The sequence below is a fragment of the Crassostrea angulata genome, chromosome 10 (assembly GCF_025612915.1).
Source record: "Crassostrea angulata isolate pt1a10 chromosome 10, ASM2561291v2, whole genome shotgun sequence".
NCBI classification, from domain to species: Eukaryota; Metazoa; Mollusca; class Bivalvia; order Ostreida; family Ostreidae; genus Magallana; species Magallana angulata.
In genome coordinates, this window is record NC_069120.1 from 22,689,517 (window position 1) to 22,716,039 (window position 26,523).

At 33.6% G+C, this 26,523-nt stretch overlaps 2 protein-coding genes across 8 annotated transcripts; one reads left to right on the forward strand and one right to left on the reverse strand.

Moving 5' to 3' along the window:
* Positions 1-3: 3 nt before the first annotated feature.
* LOC128164640 (isovaleryl-CoA dehydrogenase, mitochondrial-like) lies at positions 4-5,842 on the reverse strand. 2 transcript variants are annotated; one of them, XM_052828589.1, is made up of 12 exons: positions 5,660-5,842; positions 5,410-5,499; positions 5,198-5,249; positions 4,902-5,071; positions 4,673-4,766; positions 3,992-4,125; positions 3,799-3,895; positions 2,656-2,749; positions 1,002-1,083; positions 776-880; positions 577-649; positions 4-486 (listed from the first exon to the last, which is right to left on the reverse strand). In XM_052828589.1, the coding sequence occupies exons 1-12, from the start codon at positions 5,795-5,797 to the stop codon at positions 353-355; spliced, it is 1,263 nt and encodes a 420-aa protein (XP_052684549.1). In that variant the 5' UTR covers positions 5,798-5,842; the 3' UTR covers positions 4-352. The 2 variants fall into 2 exon arrangements, with proteins under 2 accessions (XP_052684549.1, XP_052684547.1); XM_052828587.1 differs by lacking the exon at positions 2,656-2,749 and adding an exon at positions 1,503-1,596 and having other exon boundaries at positions 5,660-5,841.
* Positions 5,843-5,859: 17 nt separating this feature from the next.
* Positions 5,860-25,018, forward strand: LOC128164638 (unconventional myosin-Vc-like). 6 transcript variants are annotated; one of them, XM_052828581.1, is made up of 25 exons: positions 5,860-5,978; positions 8,380-8,505; positions 14,647-14,774; positions 16,184-16,347; positions 17,300-17,474; positions 17,753-17,827; positions 17,918-18,002; positions 18,241-18,350; positions 18,437-18,563; positions 18,662-18,780; positions 18,978-19,116; positions 19,203-19,333; positions 20,355-20,528; positions 20,611-20,714; positions 20,889-21,091; positions 21,243-21,303; positions 21,381-21,486; positions 21,588-21,687; positions 21,808-21,911; positions 22,033-22,127; positions 22,314-22,487; positions 23,072-23,159; positions 23,279-23,378; positions 23,513-23,649; positions 23,849-25,018. In XM_052828581.1, the coding sequence occupies exons 2-25, from the start codon at positions 8,451-8,453 to the stop codon at positions 23,879-23,881; spliced, it is 2,787 nt and encodes a 928-aa protein (XP_052684541.1). In that variant the 5' UTR covers positions 5,860-5,978; positions 8,380-8,450; the 3' UTR covers positions 23,882-25,018. The 6 variants fall into 6 exon arrangements, with proteins under 6 accessions (XP_052684541.1, XP_052684543.1, XP_052684542.1 ...); XM_052828583.1 differs by having other exon boundaries at positions 21,384-21,486; XM_052828582.1 differs by having other exon boundaries at positions 5,869-5,886.
* Positions 25,019-26,523: the final 1,505 nt, after the last annotated feature.

A 26,523-nucleotide genomic window follows, 5' to 3' on the forward strand; every position in this document is an offset into this window, starting at 1 on the left:
AAGTTATGACTTTTATTTTATTTGATCAACAAATTGCTTAAATCAACACAGCAAGCTGTGAAAACATGATCATAGTTTATTTTACAATAGCAGTAAAATCTTGATGTATTGAATGTTCATTTTTGTTGTTCTAACATACAGCACTGATGTATACTGGTAAATGGTCAAGAGCTTATGCCAGTTCTCCGAGTACCTTCTGATTGTATTCAACTTCTTTCTTGACATGGCTATACATGAATAAATAACTGACATCTTTTCATAAAAAGTGAATGCAATGACAATGTATTGTTTACATGCGAGCGAAATACTGATAGAATCACAGACTAGCTTTGGGTTCCTGTGAAATGACGGATTATTTATAGTGGGCGTTTATAGCTCGTCCAATGATTAGTCGCCTGACTTCACTGGTTCCTGCTCCAATCTCGTATAGCTTAGCATCCCTCAGGAAGCGTCCAGTTGGGTAATCATTAATGTAACCATTTCCACCTGAAACAAGCAATAATAATAAATTGACTGAAAGAATCCTACATGTATTTACTCTGTATTGTAAGAGATGAGTAGTTTTTGATGACATACCAAGTATCTGGATGGCATTCAGTGCCATCTGTGTAGCTGCCTCAGCTGTGTACAAGATCACTGCCGCACAATCCTACAAAAAATGATCAGATGGATTATAATCAGAATATAAACTCTTCCAATATACCAGGGAATGTGGAAACCAATTGATATATTCTGTTGTTTTTGAATTCAAGTTAATTGACTGTGAATGTCTTACATTGTTTTGTCTTTCTCCTCTGTCCAGTGAATGAGCCACGTTATAAACATAGGATCGAGATGCATTAAGTGTAGTATACATGTTGGCCATCTTTGCTTGGATCATCTGTAGCAGAATGAATATTAGTGTATAGGATTGATTTTAGCATTATGAATATGATGAGAAAAATTAAGAGGGGGACTTATTTTGCATGGAATTACAATGTACACGTATTTGACATCAGTACCTGAAAAGATCCAATTTTTTCTCCAAAAGCTTCTCTTTGGTGTGCATAAGCAAAAGCAACATCACAACATGCCTGCATTATTCTGTAATGGAACAATTTTAGAATCAAAGCAGTATACAGGTTATAAAGTTTTAAAACTGATTAAGCAAAGAAATCAGTTGATAGACCAATGTATTATAAAAATTCCTTGAATACCTACTGTATGAAAATCCCATAAAAGTACATAGAAATTATCTGATAAAATGTAATTTTTATATTCATGCTTGGCATCAAGGAACTGTATGTATTATGTAAAAGGTGGTACCAATTTAAGGCTTATAAAGAAATTTATTGATAATAGAAATTGTCAATTTCAAAACAAAAAGAATCTCCTATGCCTGTGCATGTACCCTTTTTCAGTAAAACACTGGATCCATTTGATTAATCCAATTAAGAATCCAGGTGTACAGCTAGGTATTAGTTAACAAACCCTGAACTTTTATTGTTACACACAGTACCTACCCGATTGGTCCAGCAGAGAGAACCAAACGCTCTATGTCCAGACCACTCATGAGGACGTAAACACCTTTATTCTTTTCTCCCAACATATTTTCAGCTTGATAAGGAAAGCACAGGGTTAGACAATCAATCTAGTGAAAATCATACTTGTAAAATCACTCTTCTCTGATTCCTACACAAGATCTACCAACATCCCATATAAGGAGCAACAACTTCCAAAATGTTAGCCAATCAGATTCAAGCTTCTATAAACAAGTCTTAAAATATGGTTTAAACTCTTACAGCTCTAAAGCTTGGTCATCTATTTTATGCCAAGTTAATTATTTTCTGCCAAATGTATATCAAATCTGTCAGGCCATTTAGGTTCTTTAGTAGAAAAGAAACACATGTCCAGACTGCCAGCCAATGTTTTGACAGCAGTGATTTTATTTGCTAAATGAAAAGTCACTCTGAGGTGACCCTGTATGGAGTTTTTATAGCTCTGGTATAGCGTATCATAAAGGAGCAGCTTTACAAGTCTAATTTTAATTAGATTGGTTAGCAACGACAGTACTATAGCTCTACACAGGAATGGTTTCAGTGCAGAGATGGCTTGGAAGGAGTACCCAGTAATGTGAGCTAGTGTCTTGATACATGTACTTGTGGTTCTAAATAGTCAGTCTAGCATCACTACTATAATACAGGTGTTTTCATTTTTTTTTACCACAATCTTGTCCAATGCTTGCAGTTTTGTGTTAAGAAAACTCAAAAGCCAAAAGCATTAGAGATGTTGATGCTGGGTTTTTTTTCAGATATAAAGGTACATGCACATATAGAGGAAGACCATTGAAAACATGATTATAAACTGGAGACTCTTGTTCATGTCTTCAAGTAAAATTAAATGATTTTGATCAAAACCACAAAATCTTCTCATGAGCATCCATTGAATTCTGGCCTAGTTGAAATGTAAATACCGGTAGTATCTCCAATTTACAATCACTGTAAATTGATCATAAATAAGTTCTCATCCAACACACCCTGAGGATACAAAGACTCGTTCTATATCCAAACCAGACATGAGAGCATAAACGCCTTTGTTTTCCTTATCAAGAACATTCCTCGCTGAAACCAAGCAAAGCATATAAATATCCAGATTAAAATTCAGAATGAGGCTCACCCTAGTGGGCCGGCGGAACCCAGAGTCCTCTCTATGTCCAACCCCGACATTAATATGTATACACCTTGACCTTCCTTCCCCAACACATTGCTCACTGAAAACATTCCATGTGACTCAAATAGTCAACTGTCTATTATATTACATATCAACACTTCATTTTTTTTTTAAGCATGTTTAAGAGAGCTGGATGTTCTTGGCCATTTTAAGACTATATCAATCTCTTTGAGACAAAGAGCTTCATATAAAGATTTATAAAGGAAAAAATTCCTAAGATAAGCTTTTAAATATTTGGAGTTTTTTTTTTTTTATCTAAATTTCAAAGGTAGATCTGAAGGTTAAATTATTGACCATCCAGCCTCTTTAAAATGAAAATGATAAAATTAATGAGTAGCCTCTTTTTAAAAAATGAAATATGAGTAGAAATGACCTTGACCTCTGGCCTAGAATCAAGACCTTTAGATAAATCAGCCACAAGGGCAACTGTTCTACTTAGTATCACATAACATCTAAGGAAATTGACATTAAATGGATAGGGAAAAGGTACATACACACATTAATAATGTATTACACTCATAATATATTGTACTTTTATTAACTGGATCGACATCAGGAAAAAATATGATTTGTTGAACCTGAAGACACAAATGTTGCCCAAGGCTAAAGGATAAGGGCTACATTTCTGTCTGAAGGTCAAACAAATGATAAGTTGCCCCAATCTCTGTCAAATTTTGTTATACTCTCCACTACAGAGGCGAATATTATTTCAAGTAGCGACCAGCCATTCATGTCACACAGCTCTTAGGCTAATTTTGTTCTGCTAAGATCGGACGAATATAAATAAGCTGTGATGTAGCGATCTAACAATTTTTATATTACTTCGGCAGACCGGGCAACGCTGATTTGTTAGACCAGTTGAATTAACATTTATTTTGTTAAAAATTTTTGTAAGTGAGAACTATGAAGAATATTATTTAAATGGGTTTAAATAACATGTATATGTACCCAGACATACAAAATGTACCGTAATAATTTGAAGGAAGTGAAAACATCATTGATTTCACTTGCATATAAAATACAAAGTATCTATAAGTTTAATAACTTTGCTATACTTTGCTTTTAATAAAAATAAAAGTGGAGACTCACCTGGAACTTTACAGTCTTCAAATATTAATTCTGATGTATTTGAGCCCCTCATTCCAAGCTTGTCAAGCTTGATCCCTGTACTAAAACCAGGCATTCCCTAACAATAACAATGAAAATGTGTTCAATCTGGGCATGCAATGCTAATGTCTTAAAAATCAATGACTCTAGAATTCTTCAAACAACAAATTTATACCTTTTCCACAATGAAGGCTGTAATTCCATGTTGAGGAGCAGCAGATAAATCAGTCTTGGCATACACAATAAGAGTATCAGCATCAGGTCCATTTGTTATCCAAAACTTTGTGCCATTTAGTACATAGTAATCTCCTAGAAAAGAGTATTTCATTCTAAATATTTTAAATGTCTTGATAGAGTACAGAATTTATTGCTAAGTAATTATGAGGTATCAGCAGCATATAGCAAGATTCAGTCAGTCCTGATTAGCCTTCACTCATCAGAGCCAAAGTTTAAAGTTTCATTAGCTTTTACATACCAGAATAAGTCAGAGGCAATTAGACTAATGCTTTAAAAAATTATGAATATTCCAAAAAAAAATTAACTAAAAGTTCATCTTTATTTCCGTATATAGCTAATTTTGATCGAAATATATGCATGCATTTGATGATTTTTCTTCAAACACTATGCTATGTTCCATTTGCAATATGTACAGTATACTAAGATTAAACTAAATAATTAACATAACTGGCTTTTCAGATTTCTTCTGAAATCTCTGCTATCAGTATGTTTCATTAGCAATTACTAAATTGATTATACTAAACTCATCTTAATATATAAGAATGAACATTTTTAAATATTAATACATTTATGGCACGAAGATGTAAATGATTAGTGCTGTTGTTTCGAAATTATTAACCTTGTTTCTCTGCTTTCAATTTCATTGACACAACATCAGATCCTGCATTAGGTTCACTCATAGCTAGGGCCCCTACTTTTTCACCTGAGATCAACTGAAAATGTGAACAAAATAAAACTGTAGTAAATGACCTGAAACTGATAGTTGAGAAAGGTAAGTGTAATATGCATTGCACCAAGAAAATCTTGACATGAAGAGATAATTATGCTTCACTCCAGCATAGGGATACCTCTGGTAAGTATTTTTCTTTTTGGGCCTCACTGCCATTTCGGACAAGCTGGTTGACACACAAATTGGAATGAGCTCCATAGCTTAATGCAATGGCTGCTGAGAATCTACTCATTTCCTCCATCACAAGACAATGATCTAGATATGTTCCCTCTGTTCCACCATACTGTGCTATTGATGCAAAATAATGACAAACCATGTATAATGTTATCATACAATTTATGAGAATGGATCAGTAATGAGATAAGTGGCGTGTAGTACATATTGTATTCTCTTACTCTATCTAAACCTACTTACAAGGTGCAGTAATTCCCATTAATCCAAGTTCTCCACATTTTCTCCAAAAATCCTATCAAATACATTGTACAACATATTTTTATCTCACGTCTACAGTAAACCATGGAATGTAAAACAAAGCCTTTTTGAGCAAGAAAATAATAAACATATTTTTCTATGTGATATTTCAATATATAATGAATTCGTAAAATAAAACATAACAAATTGATCACCTTTATGTCTTTGAAGTCATTAGTTTTGTCAATCTCATCAGCTTTTGGTGCAAGTTCTTTTTCGCAAAACTGAAATACTGTCTGCCTTAACTAAAAAAGATAAGTTTATTTTGTAACAATGACAAATGCCAATAATGTAAGCACTGCTGCTGAGCGCAACAGTGATTAAATTAAGTAACATCTTGGTTATGTATGCTTAAGCAGTTATGTACAAGAACTTTGACCTTGGAAGATAAATAAAGAATCTAACCTGCTTTTGCTCTGGCGTCAGACCAAATAAAGCATCGTTTACAGGAAAATACGAGGAACATCTTGATGTCAAATGCAGTGGTGACTGACATCGAAAAAGTGGCTTTGAGAAAAGAGAGAACAGTTTTCGTGTTGACATTATGAAAAACTCTCCAGTGTTATGAAGGTAGATTTAGTATGTTTACTTTCTCTTTCACTTTATCCGTCATCATGCGTCTTGGAGTGAAAGTATGTTTTTTTACATACCCTTTTTACTATATGAGTCCACTCCATCCATATAATGCTCAGTTGATATTTTGAAAGAAACTTACAAATTACCGGTAATGTGCTTGGTGACAACTTTACGTATTGTATTGCCTAACGTTTGTGTTTATGCTGGTAACCTAACTAACGTTGATAGACAAATACAACTTAAATTTTGTATGCATCTTTTCATCACAACAATACATACATGTGATATGTTGAAGACCAAAAAACTGAATAGGAGGCTTAAAAACGGAGTTCGGTGACAAAACTGTACTGGCATGCGACTAGTCCGAAAAATCTGACGTTTTTCTGGCTTTTTTTAACGATTTTGATATTTACTTGCCAGGAAAACGTCAGAACCGGCGCCATTACGAAAACTGGAAATTTAGCCGCCTCCAACTGGAGGCGGCATTCTCCGCCCGATTTAAAATACGTGCGAATCGTATCAAATATTTAACTCACAACTTAACAATAAAAAAATAACTTTACTACTCACTCATATCGCTTTAATGGGTTTGTTTCCTCTACAAACCGTCTGTTCAACACATTTTTATCGAACTGTCCAGCTAGATTTGAGTCACGTGACTCGTTATCTCAAAAGACAGCGAAAATACAGTTGACTGTAATTGTGTGCTTCTATTATCAAAATACAAAGTCATATTTAATTTTGAGCGATATGAGTGGGTAGTAAAGTCATTTTTTTATTGTTAAGTTGTGAGTTAAATATTTGATACAATTCGCAAGTACATGTATTTAAAATCGGGCCGAGAATGCCGCCTCCAGTTGGAGGCAGCGAAATTTCCAGTTTTCGTAATGGCGCCGGTTCTGACGTTTTCCTGGCAAGTAAATATCAAAATCGTTAAAAAAGCCAGAAAAACGTCAGATATTTCGGACTAGCATGCGACTAGTTCTCGCCGAGTACCATTTCTCGCCAGTACATTGTGACGTCATTTTATCAACACATAAGATTATAGACGAAAAATGACGTCACAATGTACTGGCGAGAAGTTCTACACTTTTTCATATTCTGTGAATTTTGGTGTCCCTTCTGTACACTGTGAATGGGGTTGAAAAAAACAGTACATTTTGCGTACCGCCATTACAAATCGCATGTATGAGAATATATTTTATAAAATATATAGTCTAAGAATATAAAGGAAAATATATAGAATATGTAGGGAGCGAAAATGTATACACAGCTCTCCTGAAACCTGAAAAAAATGTACGTCTCAAACATTAACAATACAAATTATTGCATATATCAAAGTTAATTGCTCCCATGTCCAATGCAATAGATCATTGAGTTTTATAGATACCTGGGTTTGACTGTATCCTTTAAAGAAATCAACATATTCAATTATAAATGATACATGAGCAGGTAATAGTAATAATTAGTTTCTCTTTACACATTTCAAATATGTTAATAGGTCGTTGGCGCACAGCAAGCTGTAAGAACCAGTGTGCGGGGGGAAAAGAACGAGCTAAACCTATAGATTCATCAAACAAAATTTTTTGTCTACGTCCCATAATGCTCTCTAATGTTTTCACCTGTGGTGCTATGCCAAAAATGGCTGACTTTTAACTCGTAATTAACGGTGTCTTGAGGTTTGAAGACACGTTCTAAATATTGCACAAGCTTTGACGAGACCCAAGAGATTTGTTTCATGCTTTCATACCTTCGGATTGAGTCGAGATACGTAAACAAAGACAAAACATGTCACGAATGATGTCACAGTGCTCTTGCGATATATTTCCCGCGTTAAATTAGAGGTGGATCAAACATCTGTAATGCGTGTACCAGCTACAGTACTGTATTTCAGTATAGACTGCGATACCTGCCTCAGATGAAGTTTTTGATTGTTTGTTTTTGTTTTGATAGAGAAATTAAATATATACTAGCAAGAGCCATACTTTACTATCATCTTGCTCCAATTTTAAGCTAAATTTGCATGCATGGACAGTAAGTATAAGTAGGGAAGAATAAAAAAATAATTCATTTTGAACTGAAAAAAAAAAGATGAAACAGAAAAAAAACAGTTAAAAAATCTATACAGATATTGCATATTGTAAAACCATTAAATTAGAAAATAGGAAATTATACACACCTACAATTAGATAACAGCAAGGCACCCCAAAAAAAAATTATATATAATGTATTCATCGTTAACAATTTTGACCAAATTAAACACAAAATAAATTTTACAGACTGATCAATTCTTGATCTCCAATAGTAAAGAACGGTTTTAGGCGGAAGCAAGTATATGAATTTTGTAAGAATTTTAAAACTTAGAAATCTTATAATTCTCTCTCTCTCTCTCTCTCTCTCTCTCAAATTCTTTGATGTTAGTTGATAACTTAAATAACACTAAGTTGACATTGATGCATTGTACATATATGTGTAATTCTAGCTCCGCTCGTCACAACGTTAGCACCGTATAACATATTATTAATTCTGGTATGTTCAATATGTTGTAGATTTCAAAAGATGCAGAATAGTGCAAGGAGTCCTGCAGTTGTGGATAGTTAACTACTTGGTTTGCCTTGCTATGGAAAAGGAAGATGATGTATCAGCAAATAAATCAGACAATCAAAAGATTCTAGGTAAGGTCTGAAGTCTTTTGATTAGGAAATATGAAATCTCTCTCATGGATTAGACTCTCACATTACACATTGTATTAATTAAACATTTTTTGGGGTTCTGCAAAACAATCCCATTTATATTCTCTCTCTCTCTCTCTCTTTCTCTCTCTCTCTCTCTCTCTCTCTCTCTCTCTCTCTCTCTCTCTCTCTGATCACAATTACATGTAAACAGATTAGTTTAATTGTTGAAAAGGATTTTATAGAATTTAAATAATTTCTGATATGTCTTTTGGATCAAAATTTAAAAATGCAGTCTTTATAAAGGGAGATAACTCTTAAAAGTCTGTTGAAAAATGTTTGCATGAACAGCACAATCATTTTACAATCTGATCAATATTTTTTTTGAGAGACTGTAGGCATTCTAGATAAATTTGATAAGTCAAAAGTGGACAAAACTCCGAGATTCATTACTTATTCTCTTTTGATTACATAGAAATTGACATTTAAAATTATGATTTTTCATTGTCTTTACCAAAAGTTTAAGCCACGTACACCCTATCGAACAAAGCTGTTGTTATGAAGCATCATTGAAAGAATTTATATCCTGGATTTCATAAACCTATAGGCATCCTTCATTTACTAGATCTTGACCTGAAATGAATAAGTACATATAAATCCATATATTTAATATCAAAAAAGAAATAGCAAAGGAAAAGGCTTCAAAATGTTGAACTGTCAAAAGTACAAATATTATGATAAATCATTCTAACATATGATTTTTGTAATCTTTAAACTTTAATATAAATCCAGGTGTTGGTTGTTCAATGATTTTCCCCACAATTCATGATTCATAATTCTGGTGACTGGGGAATTAGGTATTCATTAATGCCATGATTCAATGCATGTGTGTTTACCAACAATTGGTTCATTGCATGATATCATGAAATATGAAAGCTATATATCAAAAGTTGAACTAGTAAATTATGAATGGGTCCCCCAAAATAATGGAGGTATTGGGCTCGGTTTACATAAGTGAGCCCTGTGTGGCAAGGAAAAGTGTGAATTCCACCTGTCCACTACTGTAATTTTACCCTTTAAATATTGTTGTTCAGTGTATCAAGTGGACAGAGCGTATTTCCACTTGATACTACATGGTAATCGGCTTTGGCATGTTTATTTTCCAACAGAACCACTTGACCGGTCACTTCTATGGAGTTTGTCAAAATAAACGACCCTTGGAATACATGATACCTGCTTGTCAATACATCAGTGGAGTCAAAGACTTGCTCTGTTTTATCCTCTACAAAAGGGGGTTGGGTAAATTGAATTACCTGTTGTGGATTTAGAACTCAGGGTATATGGCGATTACTTATCTGCCATCAAGATAGTCAGGCATCACAGGGCAGAGATAAAGGGAGAATTGGCCCATGAACACAATAGACTGATTTTTGTATAGATATTAATTAACAACACAAAAAGGAACATATGCAAATGGGGGTAAAAGATATTTTCTTATTCACTGATTTTGTTGACTTCCTCCTTGCTACAAGAAAAAATTAAGTTCAAAACCTGGATAAAAAACCCAGCATAGAGTTTCTTGCTTTTAACCTGTATTTGGTCAAGAGAAAAATAAGACATTGGTAAGTCTATAAATGTTTGTGTGACATATATTACCTATTCATCAGATTGAAGGCATTGTCTGAGAAGATTGTCTGTTTAATATAAACCGAGGTCACGATCAAATGAGCAGGGACAATTCCCGCGAATACCAGCTTATATGGCTATTCACGCAGTATCTACTCTTAAGTCCTTCTAAGGATACACTGAAGGAATTATTTGTATGAAATATTTGACTTAGCTTTAAGGAAAGGAGATAAACTCCAATTCCAATTAATGTTGGACCTAGAAAAATTGACGGATTGACCATATTCCCTAGTTCTGATCTGGATTTGAACCAATTTATAAAATGTGTTGGAGTTATGTGAATCTTGGATTGTTACAGGAATTTATCTGAAAAAAATCTGTGAACTACATGAAATATTTGGATTCTACATTTGCAATTAATTGAATAATTAGTAAGTAACTTTGTTCAATATTTAATAAATGTGCAATGCATTATCGATAAAATAATCACTGTAATCACTTTACTTAAGAGTGTGTGTATTTATTTCCAACATATCGTTAACATTAATAAGAGATATCATTCACTGCTAAAGATCTAGAATTCTAAAAAAAAAATTTAAACAATCACTGGAACGAAATGTAAGATTTTAGAATTTGAACATGTAGTCTATGCAGAAACTTATGATTTTTCACTGCAAATGGTGTGTCCCATTCTTCTTATTTTAGTGTATAGTAGTGCAATATTAAATATTAAAAACACAATTCAAGAGTTATTTTTAGAATATGTTGGCAATAAATTAACTAAATATAAACTAAACATAAAAAACTAATGGTGGGTAACCATCTCTGAAACTTGTAAATGTATGATCAAGGTTAGTTTTCACAATGAAAAAATGAAAAATGCCTTTAAAGTTTTCAAATGTGGATAAAAAACGTTATTGTAATGTGGATATAAAAAGAAAAAACTGTTTTTTTTATAGAGGCATTCTTCAAATTTCAATGCAGTAAATGACATAAAAACTTGTGAATGACTTGATTGGTGATGTCTAGTTGAATAGAGGTTAATATAAAAGCAGGAGGGGTGTGACAATTTACGAGGAAGAGAGAGAGAGATGTTATCGTTATAAAGAGAGGTAGATGGGAAGGGGTTTTAGACTCCTTTAACAGGAGGTTGTATTGTCATTTGGGGTGACAGGGAATCAGAATAGTTCACACTGGGACCCTATCCCAGGTAGGTTAAAATATTCATCAAGTTGACAGGGTTCTGAGAAAAAGACGTGAAAAATATCTTTTACATAACAATGCCGACTTGTGATCAGTTTATAGATTATCAAGAGATTTTTTTGTCATTTTTCTTTTTAAAAAATTCTTTCTAAGGTTGCAAAATCAAACATGAGTGTTTGCTTTCACAGTCAGCATGTATGTAAGTTGTTAATCCAAGGATGTTTAATGTTTTGGAAGGCTTATTTAATGCTTTGTTAGCTATAGGATTTGTAAAATTATGGTGAAGGTTGATTAAGTCTACAGGCAGTGGAATCCATTGGTGACAGGATCTGAAGGCCCAGAGACATGTCTGTCACAACATTGCTAGACGAGATTTGGTTGGTTATGTCGGAATAATCTGTGAAATCTTCTGTATGAGGTGGAACTCTCTTATGTCAATAAATCTTGAGCTTATGATCAGAATTTGTTGTCTAAATTCCTAAATTTCCTAGGTTATCAAAATATTTCATTTACAGAATCATGTGAAAAATCTTGAAATTTGAAGAAGTGCTATCAAACATTTCATCAATCTAATGTCCATGCTGAAATATGAATCACACTGTTTTCAATTTTTGAATGCATTTACCTCTACAAATTCAATGAAGAAATATAATGAATGCTGACTTTTAAAAAAAAGATTTGATACAAATTACCTATAATGATGGTTTATTTGCCTGTGGAAGTGAGAGACTCTGGTACGTATACATTTGTAAGTGCATATAACACAATCATAAGCTAAGATGTCATCATATATAATAGCTAAGCAAATTAAACACTTTTTACAAACGTAAAAAAACCACTCAGAACTTATTTATAAATGAATTCAATAACATTTTTTTAATGAAAGCTGTGACTTTAAAAATGTTGTTAGAGGTGGACCAGTTTATTTACACACAGCATTCATTGGCTCCTCTTCTAGGGTCTAATTCCTCAATCCAAACCCATAATTTGTGTACATGGATGATTTGACAATCAGGTAATTTGTTGTTCTGAAATAAGATGCATCTTTATGTCTATGTGTCCATGTGGAGAGGGTTTAATGTCGATAGGCATTTTTTTTTCTGGGCTAGTGTGTAAACACTGGTTTTACGAGGAGAATCTGTCAGACTATCTACCACAAGTGACAACATTGTGTTGTTTAACAGATCATTCAATGCTCCCCATGTCTCGCCCCATTGACAAAACTCTCCGTGAAAAAACTCTCCAAATATGACAGCTCCCTAGTCTAAAGGAGCTGCAACAATTGAAAAACTTCATACATTCAAAAGTGAGATTGAAATTCGTTTTCTTTTTGAGATCAAAGACTACCTGATCCCTGGGATCTTATTGTGAGTAGTTAATAGGAATTGGATTGTAAGGTGTTTTTCGTGAGTTTTGTCATTTATTTAACATTCTATAGAGTCTTTCTGTGTCAGGAGGTCCAATGGCTTTTGTCCAGGGTAATGATGTTTGAAGATAAAAATTATTCTTTAATAAAAGAGTGTCAAAATTGATTACAGAATTGAATAAACAACATTTGGTGCTTGTATGAGGGTGTGTATCTGGTATTAATATTCTGACACTAAATTCTGGGTTTTTTTCAATCATACAAAATAAAATTTAGCAGTTACTCTATTTTTTTTTTAAGGGATTTTTTTTCTGACATCTTGTGAAAAGGTTTTTTTTTCAGAAGAAAATAAATACCATAAGAATTAAGTCAAAATAGAAGTAAATTAAGAAAGTTAATTTCCATTTATCAATTTTATTTATCAAACCTCCCATGTTCTTCCCTCTTTACAATTAGTTATTAAATCTGATTAATTGAGTCAAGCGTGGAGCCTATATATCTTTCCTGCCTTATTCATTGACTGCCTTGATTCTTTAATCCCCCCTCCTCCTGAAAATTAAAAGAAAATACTCTTACAGTAACAAAATTTTCTTCTGTGCGGGTAGAAATTGTGGGGATTCCTTGTAAAGTTGCCAATAGTCTTACTGCACACCTCTAGAGATTTAAAAGTCTAGCAGGTTCTTGTATTATGATAGATTGTTGTCAGTGCATAAGCAGTAGTAATTGTATGCTAATCCGGGACTAAAGTCTCGCAATTTGAGGTCTTGTGTCGGTAATTAGCTTTACTTTACATATCAGAGAATTATTTAATGTGTGAGGTATAATTCAACTAAAGACTTCTGTCCTCCTCTGGTATTGACTTATTATACTATACACTCCATAAAATTCTCATGGAATTAGAGACTTGGAGCATTCCTTGAATAATTTGCCTTTGTTAGTGAGTAAATATAGGGGTGCCTATTTTCTGGTTTATGCTAGTGCAGTAATGATACAATTTGTCTGGAATTTGCATGGATTTTAACAATAGAGTTTGCAGGTAAGATGCAACATTAATCAGCAATATCAAATGATATCCTTGAAAGATTGAGAAACGAGATTTACTGATCGAGATTCAGTAATTTTTGTTAAAAAAAACGGTCTTTTAAATTTTAATGTTGCAACTAACTTTAATTAGATGAGCAATTGTTAATTGACATTGAGGCAGGCGTTGTCTTGAATAATGTTTTAAAGTTATTTTGTGTCTGGTTAAGTAAGTGCATAAGAGTACCTGACCCCTTTGCATTTACAGTGTTTTATCACGGAAGTGTTTAAAGTAAAATGTATCACCAGTGATATCAGAGAATTATACTGTGTAAAGGAAATTTTTTTTTTGAGAATTAGTACCAGTTCACCTTTTGTTAAACTATTTTCCTGTGATGAAACAGGATGCATACCCACTTTGAAAGATGAATAAATATGTTGCATTCTGTGATCTAGCTAGCGAGTCAATTACTGGTGAAAAAACCCAGACATGTACCTGGTAATAGTTTTGTCAAATCAAGGGACAGATCATAGGTAAAATGTCAGGAAGGAGGACATTGATTCTTCACAACCAATCTTTTCTATTTAGGGGTATCAGACAATAACCAATAGGGGTATAGTCCATCACTTTCTCCAACATGTAATTTGGAGCATAAATTTTGTTGACATCCCTTATATTCCTTCCCAAGTTAAAACTTTCTTTGAGGGATCCTCTAGAATTATGGAGTTCAGTAAAACATTCTTATTGAAGAGTGGCAGTGATGAACAATTTTGATTTGTAATTATATATTACTCATTACTCTATGAGTTTATATTTTGCAGGAAATGAAACTGATTTCTTTTGAGTGAATTCATTATAAGCTTGTTAGCTGTAACATGTTTTACTGTACTCCCTCCCCTATATAACATGAGTGTGTTGTTGCTTGCAGGAGAGGGATGGTGCCTGGCAATGACTGACTTCTCTCTGATTGAGGACCTGACCCATCTAGTGGGGCCCCTCACTGAGGAGACGGTGGTCCGATGTCTACAGGCCAAGTTTTACTCCCAGCGCTTCCAGGTAATGTAGATTCCTTATTTTTTGCAAGTACAGTGTACTTAATTCTGCGATTCAAAGGTTTTGAATCCAATCGCGAGAGTATAAAATCACAAACGTTGAAATATTTTCATAATTCCAAATAGTTGACATCTGTCCGGAAAATAAAAGTGAGATTTTAAAATCCGCGAGATGTGCTTCTTGGCGATTTAAGGCAGATATTAATTCCTTGAGTTTAGTAATCAGCCGTGCTTAATATACTTACATCACATTTGCACTCAGTATGCAGTGGGTATCATCCCTGCAATGATTTTTTTTTATGATATAAGACTGCAATGACATCAAAATTACTGTTGAAAGGAAGATAGGATCTCTTTCATCTAAATAAAATGCTATCAAAAAGTATTTTGGTGAAACAAAAAGGGTTAAAACATGTGATAAAAAGAAACTCTCTTGAGATGGTATATGATTTTTAATGCAACTTGCTGTGTATTTTCTATGGCCTTCCAATCATGAAAGTTTCTATGCAGTATATCTTGCATGTGTTATATACAGGGCTTTAACATTAATTAACATCTTGTGTGTTAAACATGTACATGTATATAGAATTATAACATAAACAACTACTTCCTCCTTAACATAAACATTTGTGAATTTAAACATATAATAATGAATGATCATGAACTTATTATATATATATACCCTTGCTTCAATTTTAAGTTTGAAAGGACATTGAATGAATGTTGGTAGGGGGGAATGAACCTTTTGATAATTCATCATGAAAGGGAAATATGCTCAGTTGAGTGTGCAAAGGATTTGTTCAAGCGTTTGATCAAGAATAGGTCTAATTAGACCGTTCATTACACATCAGTGCTGGTTGTCTTGTTGAGTGTGGTCTCTCGGTGCACATCATGTGTTCTGTATTGTGTGTGACAGTTCAGAGTGAAACTTGGAATGAATCAGCGTATTACAATGAAAATAAGCTATTTGTCAGGTTTCAACACAAAGTCAGAAAATGACTTTGTACCCATTTAATTGAGAAGAAATAAATACCTGAACAAATAAATTCTCTTATTTTTTTAACTTACAGAAGAATTGAAATTTGCAAGGTCGAGTTGAGGGGAGGGGTTATGATAAATCAGCCTTAAGTTGCAGTTATTTTTAAGGAACTGAATGATGTTTTGGAAATTTTGGAAATTCTGTGATTGAAAATTTACATATAGAATGTAGCGGTAATTTCTTTTAGTTTCAAATGCATTTTTTAATTGCTATTTAATTATGTAACTACAGGTACATGTACTAGATTTTATAAAACTTTGGCCTATAGTTAATTATTTATTTCCTCAATGTAACATTGGTCCAGTGGTTGTTTCTTTGAAAAAAAAACCAATCAGTTGGGGTCAATTCTTTAATTTATTCATTCTCTTTAAAAGTGTAAGCTTGGTCCAGTGGTTGTCTCTCTGAACAATAATCGGTACCGGCCAGCAGCCAGATGCTTAGTGGAGCCAGCCCAGCCTCAGTGGCTCCTAGATGGTTTGGTCCGTGAAGCGGTCACCCAGCATGCAGACACGGGGCACTCCCAAGCCATTATCTGCAGGTATTTATAGACCTGCAAAGTTATATACAGCACTCTTTTACATAACAATGGGCTTCTCTTCTCAGGCCTATGACAAATGCAAAAGCTATGTTATTATGTGCCAGTGTTTTTGAAGATTTATTCTTATAAAAGATTGCATTTTTAGGTTGCTTGCTTTTTGTCCACTTCCAAAGTGTTCGTACTTTCTCTAGTGATTCTCCCATGAAGCCTTGTCAGAGCTTTTTTTATGTCGGCAGCATAATTGATGATTTTTTACCCCAGTGTCTGTCGGCAGTTTTGCTCCATTACCATCAATAAACAACCATAAATTATACATAAGCACATTAAAAGACAACTACTTTAACCAACTATTACCGTATGTACACCCATATCATGATTTCAAAAATAAAAAAAAAGTCATGCTTGCAAGATGTCAAACTTTATGGTAAAAGGTTTTAAAAAACTTAATCTGATAAAAAAGAATTTAGAAAAAATTAAGAAATGGAATGTGTATCTGAGGGTATACTTTTTATGACAACATTTTATTAACTTGAATTACAGTGCAATAAAAATTTAGGAGAATTCAAATTAGGATAAAATTGATGCCATAAGGAATGTGATAATTACAGCTAATGGTTAAAAATGGCTTTATAAACAAATTAGCATCCATATTACTGTAATATTGCTATAACCATTGTGTATCTTCCTTATATATGTTTTTTTAATTTTGTTGCAAGTCCTTATGGCTTTATCCAGATCATAAACTTGAAAGCTAGGATTAATATTTATTTATACTTTCAGTTTCATTGAACCTACTAGGCATCATATGTGATGAAAAGACACTTCAAATTTTGATTGAAAAATTTATATAACATTTAGACTCTTGAAAAAAGAAAAATAGATCCTACTGTTTATTTACTATGAATTTTGAGTATAGTATGAATTTTTTGATTCTCTAGTTTTGTATTTTCAGTGGGGAGAGTGGAAGTGGTAAGACTTTTTGGGCCATGCACATGTTACGACAGCTGTTTGACCTGGCTGGGGGTGGATCAGAGACCGACGCCTTCAAGCACCTGTCTGCCACACTGACAGTCCTCAGGTCCCTGTGTTCAGCCGCCACTGTCACCAACACTGAGTCTAGTCGAGTGGTAAGATCTCAGACTTTGGTAATACATATGTATAGATCAAAGTCAGACACACAGTAAAACACAGTTATAGCAAACAGGCTTATAATGAATTCTTGCTTACAGAAAAATCAGTTTCATTAACCCTTCTTTAGAAACTTTAAAAGACTTACTAGTTTATATAACAAATAATGTTCATAATGAATCAAAATTGATAATCCCTGGCAATTTGGTATTAAGCATGTCTTTCTGTTTTACATATTCATTTACTCCTCTATTTGTGCATCCTTTAACTCTTTCAGGGCTTCTTCATTGAGAATTTTATCACAGATTCAGCCATTTATAGAACCAAGATTCACTCCTACCTGCTGGACCGAGTATGTCTAGAATAATTGAAGCTTTGTCTTAATATCATCTCCCTGAATACAATGTGGAATTAATTTTACAATTGGCATGATTTGTTTCAGGAAAGGGTGTGTTCGGTTCAGCAGAATGAGAGGAACTATCATATATTTTATCAGATGTTAGCAGGACTAGGTCCTGAAGAAAAAGGTACTTCTAGGTTTGCCAATTTTCAAAGCTTTTCATTCTATTAATTTCTTTCCCAATGATATAAGTAATAAAAGAGTAATAAGACAAGCTTTATATAAGTGATGATGCACATATAATTTAAAAAAAACCCCACCGATTTTATACATAATGAACAGCATTTTTCTGGCTAGGTATCCCTGACACAGATATTGAGTAGATAATGATAATATGGATATATTTTGATCATTTTTTTTTATAGCTAAACTACACCTGACAGGGTACTCTATGCATAACCTTAGCTATTTAAGCTTAGGCAACACGCATGTATGGAATGAAATGGAAGAGAAATCTCGATTTGATGCTTGGAAGGTCAGAAATTATTAAAGATAAAATTATTTGTGGAGAAAAGCAGTTGTTTTATTTGTGGCTATAACCATTATCTATGTCTGTTCTAGAATTCCCTGGGTATCTTAGGAATTCCTTTCTCTGATGTCATGAGGATTTTTTCTGCCATCTTGCTACTGGGTAACATAGAATTTATTGAAGGAACTGGCCTGGAGTTAGATATAATTGGTAATAATGGTAAGTAATTGTATGATTTTGACATATACTTACCACCCAATCTGATACAGTATAAAAATTTTGTTTTGATATAATACTTACCTGGAAATTTTCTGTAGAAATCAAGTCTGTAGCAGCTTTGCTTGGTGTTTCTGGGGTAGCATTATACAGGGGATTCACCACAAGGACTCGTAATACTCGAGGTCAACTATGTAAATCACTTGCAGATGTTTACTCGGTATGTATGCACTTAAAAATATCAATATTTGGACACTAAGAGCAGAGATTTTGCTATACACAAGTTCAGTACTTTAGTGCCTCAGTCAAATCTCTATACAGTAGAGCCATTCATTTCTACAATATATAAATTTTTATGGACCACTCAGTTTAAAGGAAACAATCCCAAGATTTTGTTTTTACACATTTCCATATTAGGCAAATGCTACAAGGAATGCATTGGCCAAGTCCTTATACAGCAGAACTGTTGCAGCCATTTTGAAAAGAGCAAACAGTTTACGGCGTCCAAATATCAACTCTTCACTGTCTGGAAGCACTGAATCAAATTTACATCATGGTATGTTTTTGTCAATAAAAAGAAAGAAAACCAGAAATGTAAAAAATACACTAGATAACAAGTTATAAATTCCTACATTTTTACAGTTGATCCAGGAGGGACATCATTCTCTGAGCAGATGTTTTCCAGAAGTTCTTCAATTAGGTCTGGCTATGAAAAAACAAAATATGATGGATTTATCAGCATTATTGACATGTTTGGATTTGAAACAGCTCAGGTAAACCTTTTCCATGGTGAAAAATGCATTTGATGAAAATAACATTTTATTATACCCCCCACAAACAAAGTTTGGGGGGGGGGGTATATGGAATCACCTTGTCCATCCGTCTGTCTGTCCGTCTGTCTGTCTGTGCAATCTTGTCCGGTCCATATCTTTCTTATGGAGAAACATTGGAAGTTCTTACTTCACACAAAGATTGCTTATGACCTAAGGGTGTGTCATGACCATGATCCAAGGTCATTTGGGCAAGGTCAAGGTCACTGGCAGAAAAAATGCAAAATTTGTGTCCGGTCCATATCTTTCTTATGGAGAAACATTGGAAGTTCTTACTTAACACAAAGATTGCTTATGACCCCAGGGTGTGTCATGACCTTGACCCAAGGTCTTTTGGGCAAGGTCAAGGTTATTGTTTCAAAAATGCTAAATTCTGTCTGTGTCATGTCTTGTATTAATGGAAAAATTAGAAGCTAAAATTTGACACAAAGCTTGCTTGTCTCAGGCCACATAGAATTATTTTTAGATTCTTATCCCCGTCTCTCTGAATATGGCCTGCCCCAATGAAATTATTTTTGGAAAAAAAAAATGTGTGGATAAAAATTTCGGAAAAAATTGGGCTCAGTATACCAATAATTCAAAATGTTTAAATATTAAATGGCTGCTTGACATGTGGATTTCGTTTGATTCGAGTCATGGTTGTTAACGGAAGGATGCAAATACCCTCATGCATTAACAGTTAACTTAAAATAAAATGGAATTAAAGGATAGAAACGTGTTTGTTTACTCCTATTAGCATTAACAGTTTTAAAAAATAGAGCAGTTGTTATTTATAGAAAATGGACAGTGAAATAGATTCATCCAATATTTTCTATAATAGCAAAAATACACGTGCTATGATTTTTTTCTTAGCGGGGGGTATCAATTGTAAGCTTGCTCACAGTACCTCTAGTTTACTTTGTAGATTAAGATTTTGAAGGACACTTTTTCAATTTCTAATTTTTCTTTCTGTATTTTTTTGTAGAAAAATCAACTTGAGCAACTATGTGTGAATTTATGTGCAGAGACCATTCAGCATTTTTACAATACATACATTTTCAAGAGCACTATGCAGGCTTTAAAGGATGAAGATATCCAGACAGAGGTCGAAGTTCGTTACCTTGACAATGAACCAATTTTAGAGCTTTTAACATCACAGGTATAATTTTATCTTATAATGCAATCAATGGTATAATGTCATAAAATAAGAATGCTTTCATGTTTTGTCTTCTTTTTGGCAGAGGAATGGAATTTTAAATATTCTGGATATTGAGTGTGCCCAACCTAGAAGCAGTATCGAAGTGTATACAAGCAAAGTAAAAGCTCATCATCGAGTCAATAATTAGTAAGCACTAGTATTCACATATATTGATTCTAGTATCTTTGCTATGCTCCTTCTTCCAAAGATGAGATATTTATTGTAAGGAGAAACAAATGCTTACCTTTAACATATGGCCACATGAAAGTGTTGGGTGTATAAAAGAAAATTTGAAATCACAATTGATTTACTTACTTGTAGTTTTTTTGAGCCATTACCCAAGGCCGACACCATCTTCGGAATCCGCCACTTTGCTGGGCGGGTAGTTTACAATGCTGATAACTTTCTACAGAACAATCAAGACACTTTACCGGATGATGTAGTGTCTGTCTTCTCCAAACAAAACTGTAACTTTGGATTTGTGTCTCATTTGTTTGCACAGGAAAATAAACCAGTTGCTGGAGGTGAGAAGTGTTAAAAGTTACATCCATGATTTATTTTGTGCTTGTTAACACCAATATTTGCTGAATTCATAGAAGTTTTCTTTTTGAATTCTCAGTAAAGTACAAAATGGCAACAAAGTTAAGTGAATTAATCAGAAAACCTTTGTTGCAGATGTAAGCTCTGGACCACATGGACTTAAGCACAGAATCTTGCCAAATTCTTCCGATTTCAAGTAAGCAATTTCCCTGATTATCCAATATATTTTTTTTATTCTCTTTATTCTTTTCTAAAGAGGTTCTATGTTTGCAGAAGAAATGGAACAAGAGGCACCCTCTCCTCTGATTTCCAAACCAAGCTGGACAATCTGTTGAAGACATTAATGCACTCCAAACCCCACTTTGTTTTATGCTTAAAGGTAAAAAAAAAATCAATGAATTCAAGAAAAAGTGAAAAGACTGATAACAATATAAATTTATATTTTTCAAAGTTAAACTGCAATAAACTTTTGTTGTTCAGTCCAATGACCGAGGGGAAATGGACCAGTTTGATGGGGATGTAATCATCCGACAACTCAGATCACTGCAAGTTCTTGAGACAGTTCATCTGATGGCTGGTGGTGAGCCTCTTTTAACAAACCTTACCTCTATGGCAATCAAAAACTTGGCAATAAAAGGTGCATATTCTTTCAGAAATAAACAGTTGATTCATGTTTTGAAATGGGAATTATTTTTGATAGGTATTCCCCACAGAATGAGATACAAGTCATTCAATAATAGATATAAGATATTCTTTGGTCACACAAAGCCTTATCAGTTGGACACTCAGAAGGATCAATGTAAGGTAGGCAGCCATTGCATTTTCAAGGGACATAACTCAGAATCAATTTTTTTCAACACTTGCTAGTGATATTTCTTATATATGTTTGATTGGAGTATAATTCAATATGGATTGATACTTTTAGGCTATACTGAACAACTTTCTTAAAGCCATGGATGAAAGCAAACTTCCATATGTCAGCACACAATGGATGTATGGGAAAAAACACATCTTCTTCAGGTATTGTCATAAAAACACAAACCTATTTCAGTTGATTTTCCTATTGATTTTGATTGTCATTTGATGAAGCCTTGTGATAATTTTTATTTGTTAAAAAATACTGTTAACATATTTACTTTGTAGTGAAGCACTCTGATAAGAATTTTTTTCAACTGTTAAAAAAAGATGATGTTATCAAATTTTTAGTGAAGGAACTCGACAGCAGTTGGAGGCCATGAGAGCAGAGAGGATCAACAAGGCAGCAGCCATTATTCAGGCATACTGGAAGGGCCGGCTGTGTAGGAAATACTGGTCACAGTATAAACATCAGCTTCTGTCGGACAGAGGGTCTGTCAAGTCCTCTAAAACCGGATCCTCTTGGTAAATATCTTGTTTCAGTGAGACAAAAAAATGTTATTACTTCTTCAATTGTTAATGATCATCATTAAAATTCAGTATTCAGAGAGTCTTGTTTTTTTTTTTTTCAAACGACAAGCACTTATAAATAATTTTATATACTGTAACTTTTATTCGCTTGCGAGAAATATTTGCGAGGTTTGCGAGAGCCTTGTTGTCGCGAATATTTCTTGCCATGAACCAGCCCTTGTCTTTTGATTCTTATCACAACATGGGTCTGGATAAGGCTTGGTCGTGAAAATTAGTCGTCGCGATCCAGTTTATCTCTGGGAAATCGTGAAAGAAAGTCACCGCGAATAAAAGTTGGTTTACAGTATTATAAATGACCCTTTTGTTTTGTGAATATGAATATTAAGTCATCCAAATAATGTGTCACTGCCAGTCCAAGGCTATCTAAATGGTGGAGAGAGAGAGAGAGAGAGAGAAAATACTTTATTATCATCTGAAAACAATCCATAGTAAAAATTTTCCAGTTTTCTCAATTACTACCATAGCAGGGCTGTGTCAATGATTTTGTCTTTAAAAATTGGTTTATCTTTTTCTTCTAGGAAATCCAACAAAACAAAGAAAGTTGCCATTATAAGGAAAGATGAAAATCTTCTACAGCAAGCATCAAAGTACTACAATATAAGTCTGGTAATTATCACATGTAATGCAACTGATGAAATTATATTATTATTTTTATATTTATTCAAAAGTTGAAAACCAGTTGAGTGAAAATATTCCATCATTGCAATGTAGCTTTTTTTAAACAGGAGTCTGCCCCCTCAGTACCCCCAAACAGACTTTACTGTGTTGCCAAAAATATCCGATTAGGATATCCACACCACCGTATTATGAAGGATAACTACCCAAGTAAGTTTTAACCATCCTTTTGAAGATCATAAGAAATCTGTTCAAAAATGTTCAGTGAGCTATTTACTGGGACTATAAAAAATGAATATAAACGTTTTATTTGACATTACACAAAATGTTGCATTATTTATCAGAGGAGCCAGTGAATGGTAAAGTTCTGTCTCGTGGTGAGGAGGTGGATGTTGTTGGTCCTTCAGCAAAACGAGGTCACCTGATTGTCAAGAATAGCAACATAGTAATGGACGTTCCTTATCATCTTTTGGACCTCAAGGTGAGAGGATTGAATTATTGAAAACTGTGTCATATCTAGTTATCAATAATGACAATCTAGGATTTTGGAGGGTTTTTTTTGGGGGGGGGGGGGTGAAAAATCTTTGTATCTTGATTTCTTGGAGTTTCTTTTGTAATTCTCTCAGATACCTTTTCAAATCAGGGTGGTAATTTTTCAATATTACTTTTTATTTTTACAGACTATACCAGAGTTACCAGCAATGGACATCTGACAATCATCATCAGGGAAAAAGTGCAATTTTACAACAAGTGTTGAAAACCATATGATAGCAATTTCTGACTTCTTCAATGACTTTTGAAGTGGTACTGCTACAGTTTGATCAGTGCGTCATTTCTTAATTTGATAGGTTCAAATTCTAGTTTATGTATTCTCTGATTTTGTGTTATCTAACATTGTATTTCTTTGTTCACAAGTCATTAATTATTATAATTATATGTTCGGTTAAGCCATACTTTGAGATAAAATACACGCTTACCTGTAATTTATCGATCATCATAAACATATTTTCAGTCAATATCAGCAATAAATAAATACAAAAAAGCAATACAAAATATGGACAATTAATGGTTCACCATAGTTAGAATTTTCCAGTGTAGTACACAGATTACACACCTTTGTGACAGGTTACCAGAATGATATTATAAGACTTGCCGATCATCTCATACCACATACTGTACTTGCCACTCTATGGATAGGGTTCATGTATTTAGAGCACCAATGTGTTGGTTAACTGTGTTGTTACATATAGTCACATTGCGTGTAATGCCTTAATCAGATCAGTTACATAGAACTGAGAATTGATCCAATCAAACTTATATTCTTTATATTCATTATGTCAGAAAGCAAATTAAATTTCCATGTACTAAAATAGTACTTAGATGTGTGTTTTGTAAAATTTTAAAAGACAATTGCCAAAAAAATTCATTTTGAATTTGTAATATTTCCAGGTATTTAAATCATACAAACTTTGTCTCCACATTTGAAATAAAGCTCAGGGATATTTTCATTGACTTCATATAAGCATTTTTATGTAAATAGTGCTTGTCTTGTATCTGTAAATATGCTGTATTGAGATATGGGTCATTATCATAGCATTTATAACCAGTTTATATTTTTTCACATCATTTTGTTGTGTGGATTTGCAATTATCCCCAACAATAGATTGTGAATATGATTTAAAGTGTTCTATGGATAACCATTACATAATAATCAAAGCTGTTCATTGTATATGAGATACATTCATGGATATTGGAGCAAGCACACTTTGTTACTATTTATATTTCGTTATATAATTTTTACCTCAACATACTGTGATATTTGTGTTTTGTTTATAAATAAATGTGTGAATTAATTTATTGGGTGGTTTTATAAATGTTAATCGTTCTATAATCTGTATTGTAAAAACACGAGTCTTTCCTTTCAAATTTCTACCTTTAACAATTGACAGTTTTATATCATTTTGACAGAAGTAGCATTCGATAGGATCAAAGGACAGTTTTAAGGTTCAAATATTAATAAACTTAATTTAAAAGTCTTACCTTTTTAACTGATTTATAATTCATCAAGGGGAGGGTTGCTCATTGATTCAAAGGTAAAACAAATTCCACACCTGACACACTATATTGGAAAAACCAGTCTAACATACCCATACCATGCTCCTCACAAGGTCAGGCTTCTCAGACCACTAGTATTTACATTCAAACCCCCAATTTTGTTGATATATGGCCAGATGAACATTTTTTAAGTTTGGTGGTAAATATCGGAAGTTTCAGGAAATTCTGGTTGGGAGGAACACACCATTTCCAAAGCAAAAAAAAAAAAATGGAAGATGACGTCTACAACATGAAATTCAAGATATTCTGTTGTTATTAAAAATCAATTTCCCATACTTTCTCTTCAAACAATATAAATTACATTCTATTGTTAAATTGATGCTGAATATTTCTACTACATGGGCTCAAAAATCCAACTGTTCGTCCTCGTTGTTAAGCCTTGACGCGACACAAGCCGGTAACAGGGCCATGGTGAAACTTTGGGGGGAGGGGGGGGGATAACCACCCACCAGTGGACAAATATGGTTACAGTAGCTAACCTTCTTTTTGCCAAAGACACGAGAAAGAGGAAACATTTATACTCATACCGTAACACATTGCACGAGAGACGACAAAGCTGTTCTCAGCGAAACATTTCACCAGAATAGGAATGTAAAGACGTTATATCATAACGGAAAATGTCAACAATAAGATGGAATATATCGGGAATGACCACCTTGTCCACCGGTTATTCAAGCAACACCAACTTTCATGATCAAGGAGTAGGATTTATGCGTACAAAGAAAGCAGAAAGAAGTGTACTAGAATAAAAATCAAGTTCCAGAAAACAACCATCATTCAAGTAAATGCAGATTGGGATTTTTAAAATATCTCTTTACAGACAGCTGTTTACACTGTGCAAAAACAAATCGACATCCTTTCGAACATGGACCTCATGGAATGGAGTTCTGAACAAATATGGTGAGCATTTTGCTGACTTTTGTACAGTGAACAGTTTTGACAAAAGAGGGGCTTTCTTCTTACGTTAGTCACTAACTTGAGATACAGAAAACTAGTTAAACCATATTTTTATTGCTCGAAGATGTAGATCATCTAAGATATAAGAGCAAAAAGATGAGCAGATTTATCTTCAAATCATCCTCTACTGGCTGCAAAAAATAAGAGGAATACAACAGAACATTACGCAAACTGAGACAAAGAAAAGAAAAGGAGATGCAAACAGAACAAGAGATACAACGTATAACATCTGACTCAACAAGAAGAGAGAGTATGTAAGAAAGGTAACATCATATCCCTCATA

Excerpts from the sequence above, each read along its gene's own strand:
- LOC128164640 (XM_052828589.1), bottom strand. The coding sequence starts at position 5,797 with ATGTCAACACGAAAACTGTTCTCTCTTTTCTCAAAGCCACTTTTTCGA. Across the intron at positions 3,896-3,991 it reads CAGCCTTCATTGTGGAAAAG|GGAATGCCTGGTTTTAGTAC; the intron begins GTATAAATTTGT and ends TGTTATTGTTAG. Across the intron at positions 881-1,001 it reads AAAAAATTGGATCTTTTCAG|ATGATCCAAGCAAAGATGGC; the intron begins GTACTGATGTCA and ends ATTCTGCTACAG.
- LOC128164638 (XM_052828581.1), top strand. The coding sequence starts at position 8,451 with ATGGAAAAGGAAGATGATGTATCAGCAAATAAATCAGACAATCAAAAG. Across the intron at positions 21,304-21,380 it reads CCAAATTCTTCCGATTTCAA|AAGAAATGGAACAAGAGGCA; the intron begins GTAAGCAATTTC and ends CTATGTTTGCAG. Across the intron at positions 23,650-23,848 it reads ATCATCTTTTGGACCTCAAG|ACTATACCAGAGTTACCAGC; the intron begins GTGAGAGGATTG and ends TTATTTTTACAG.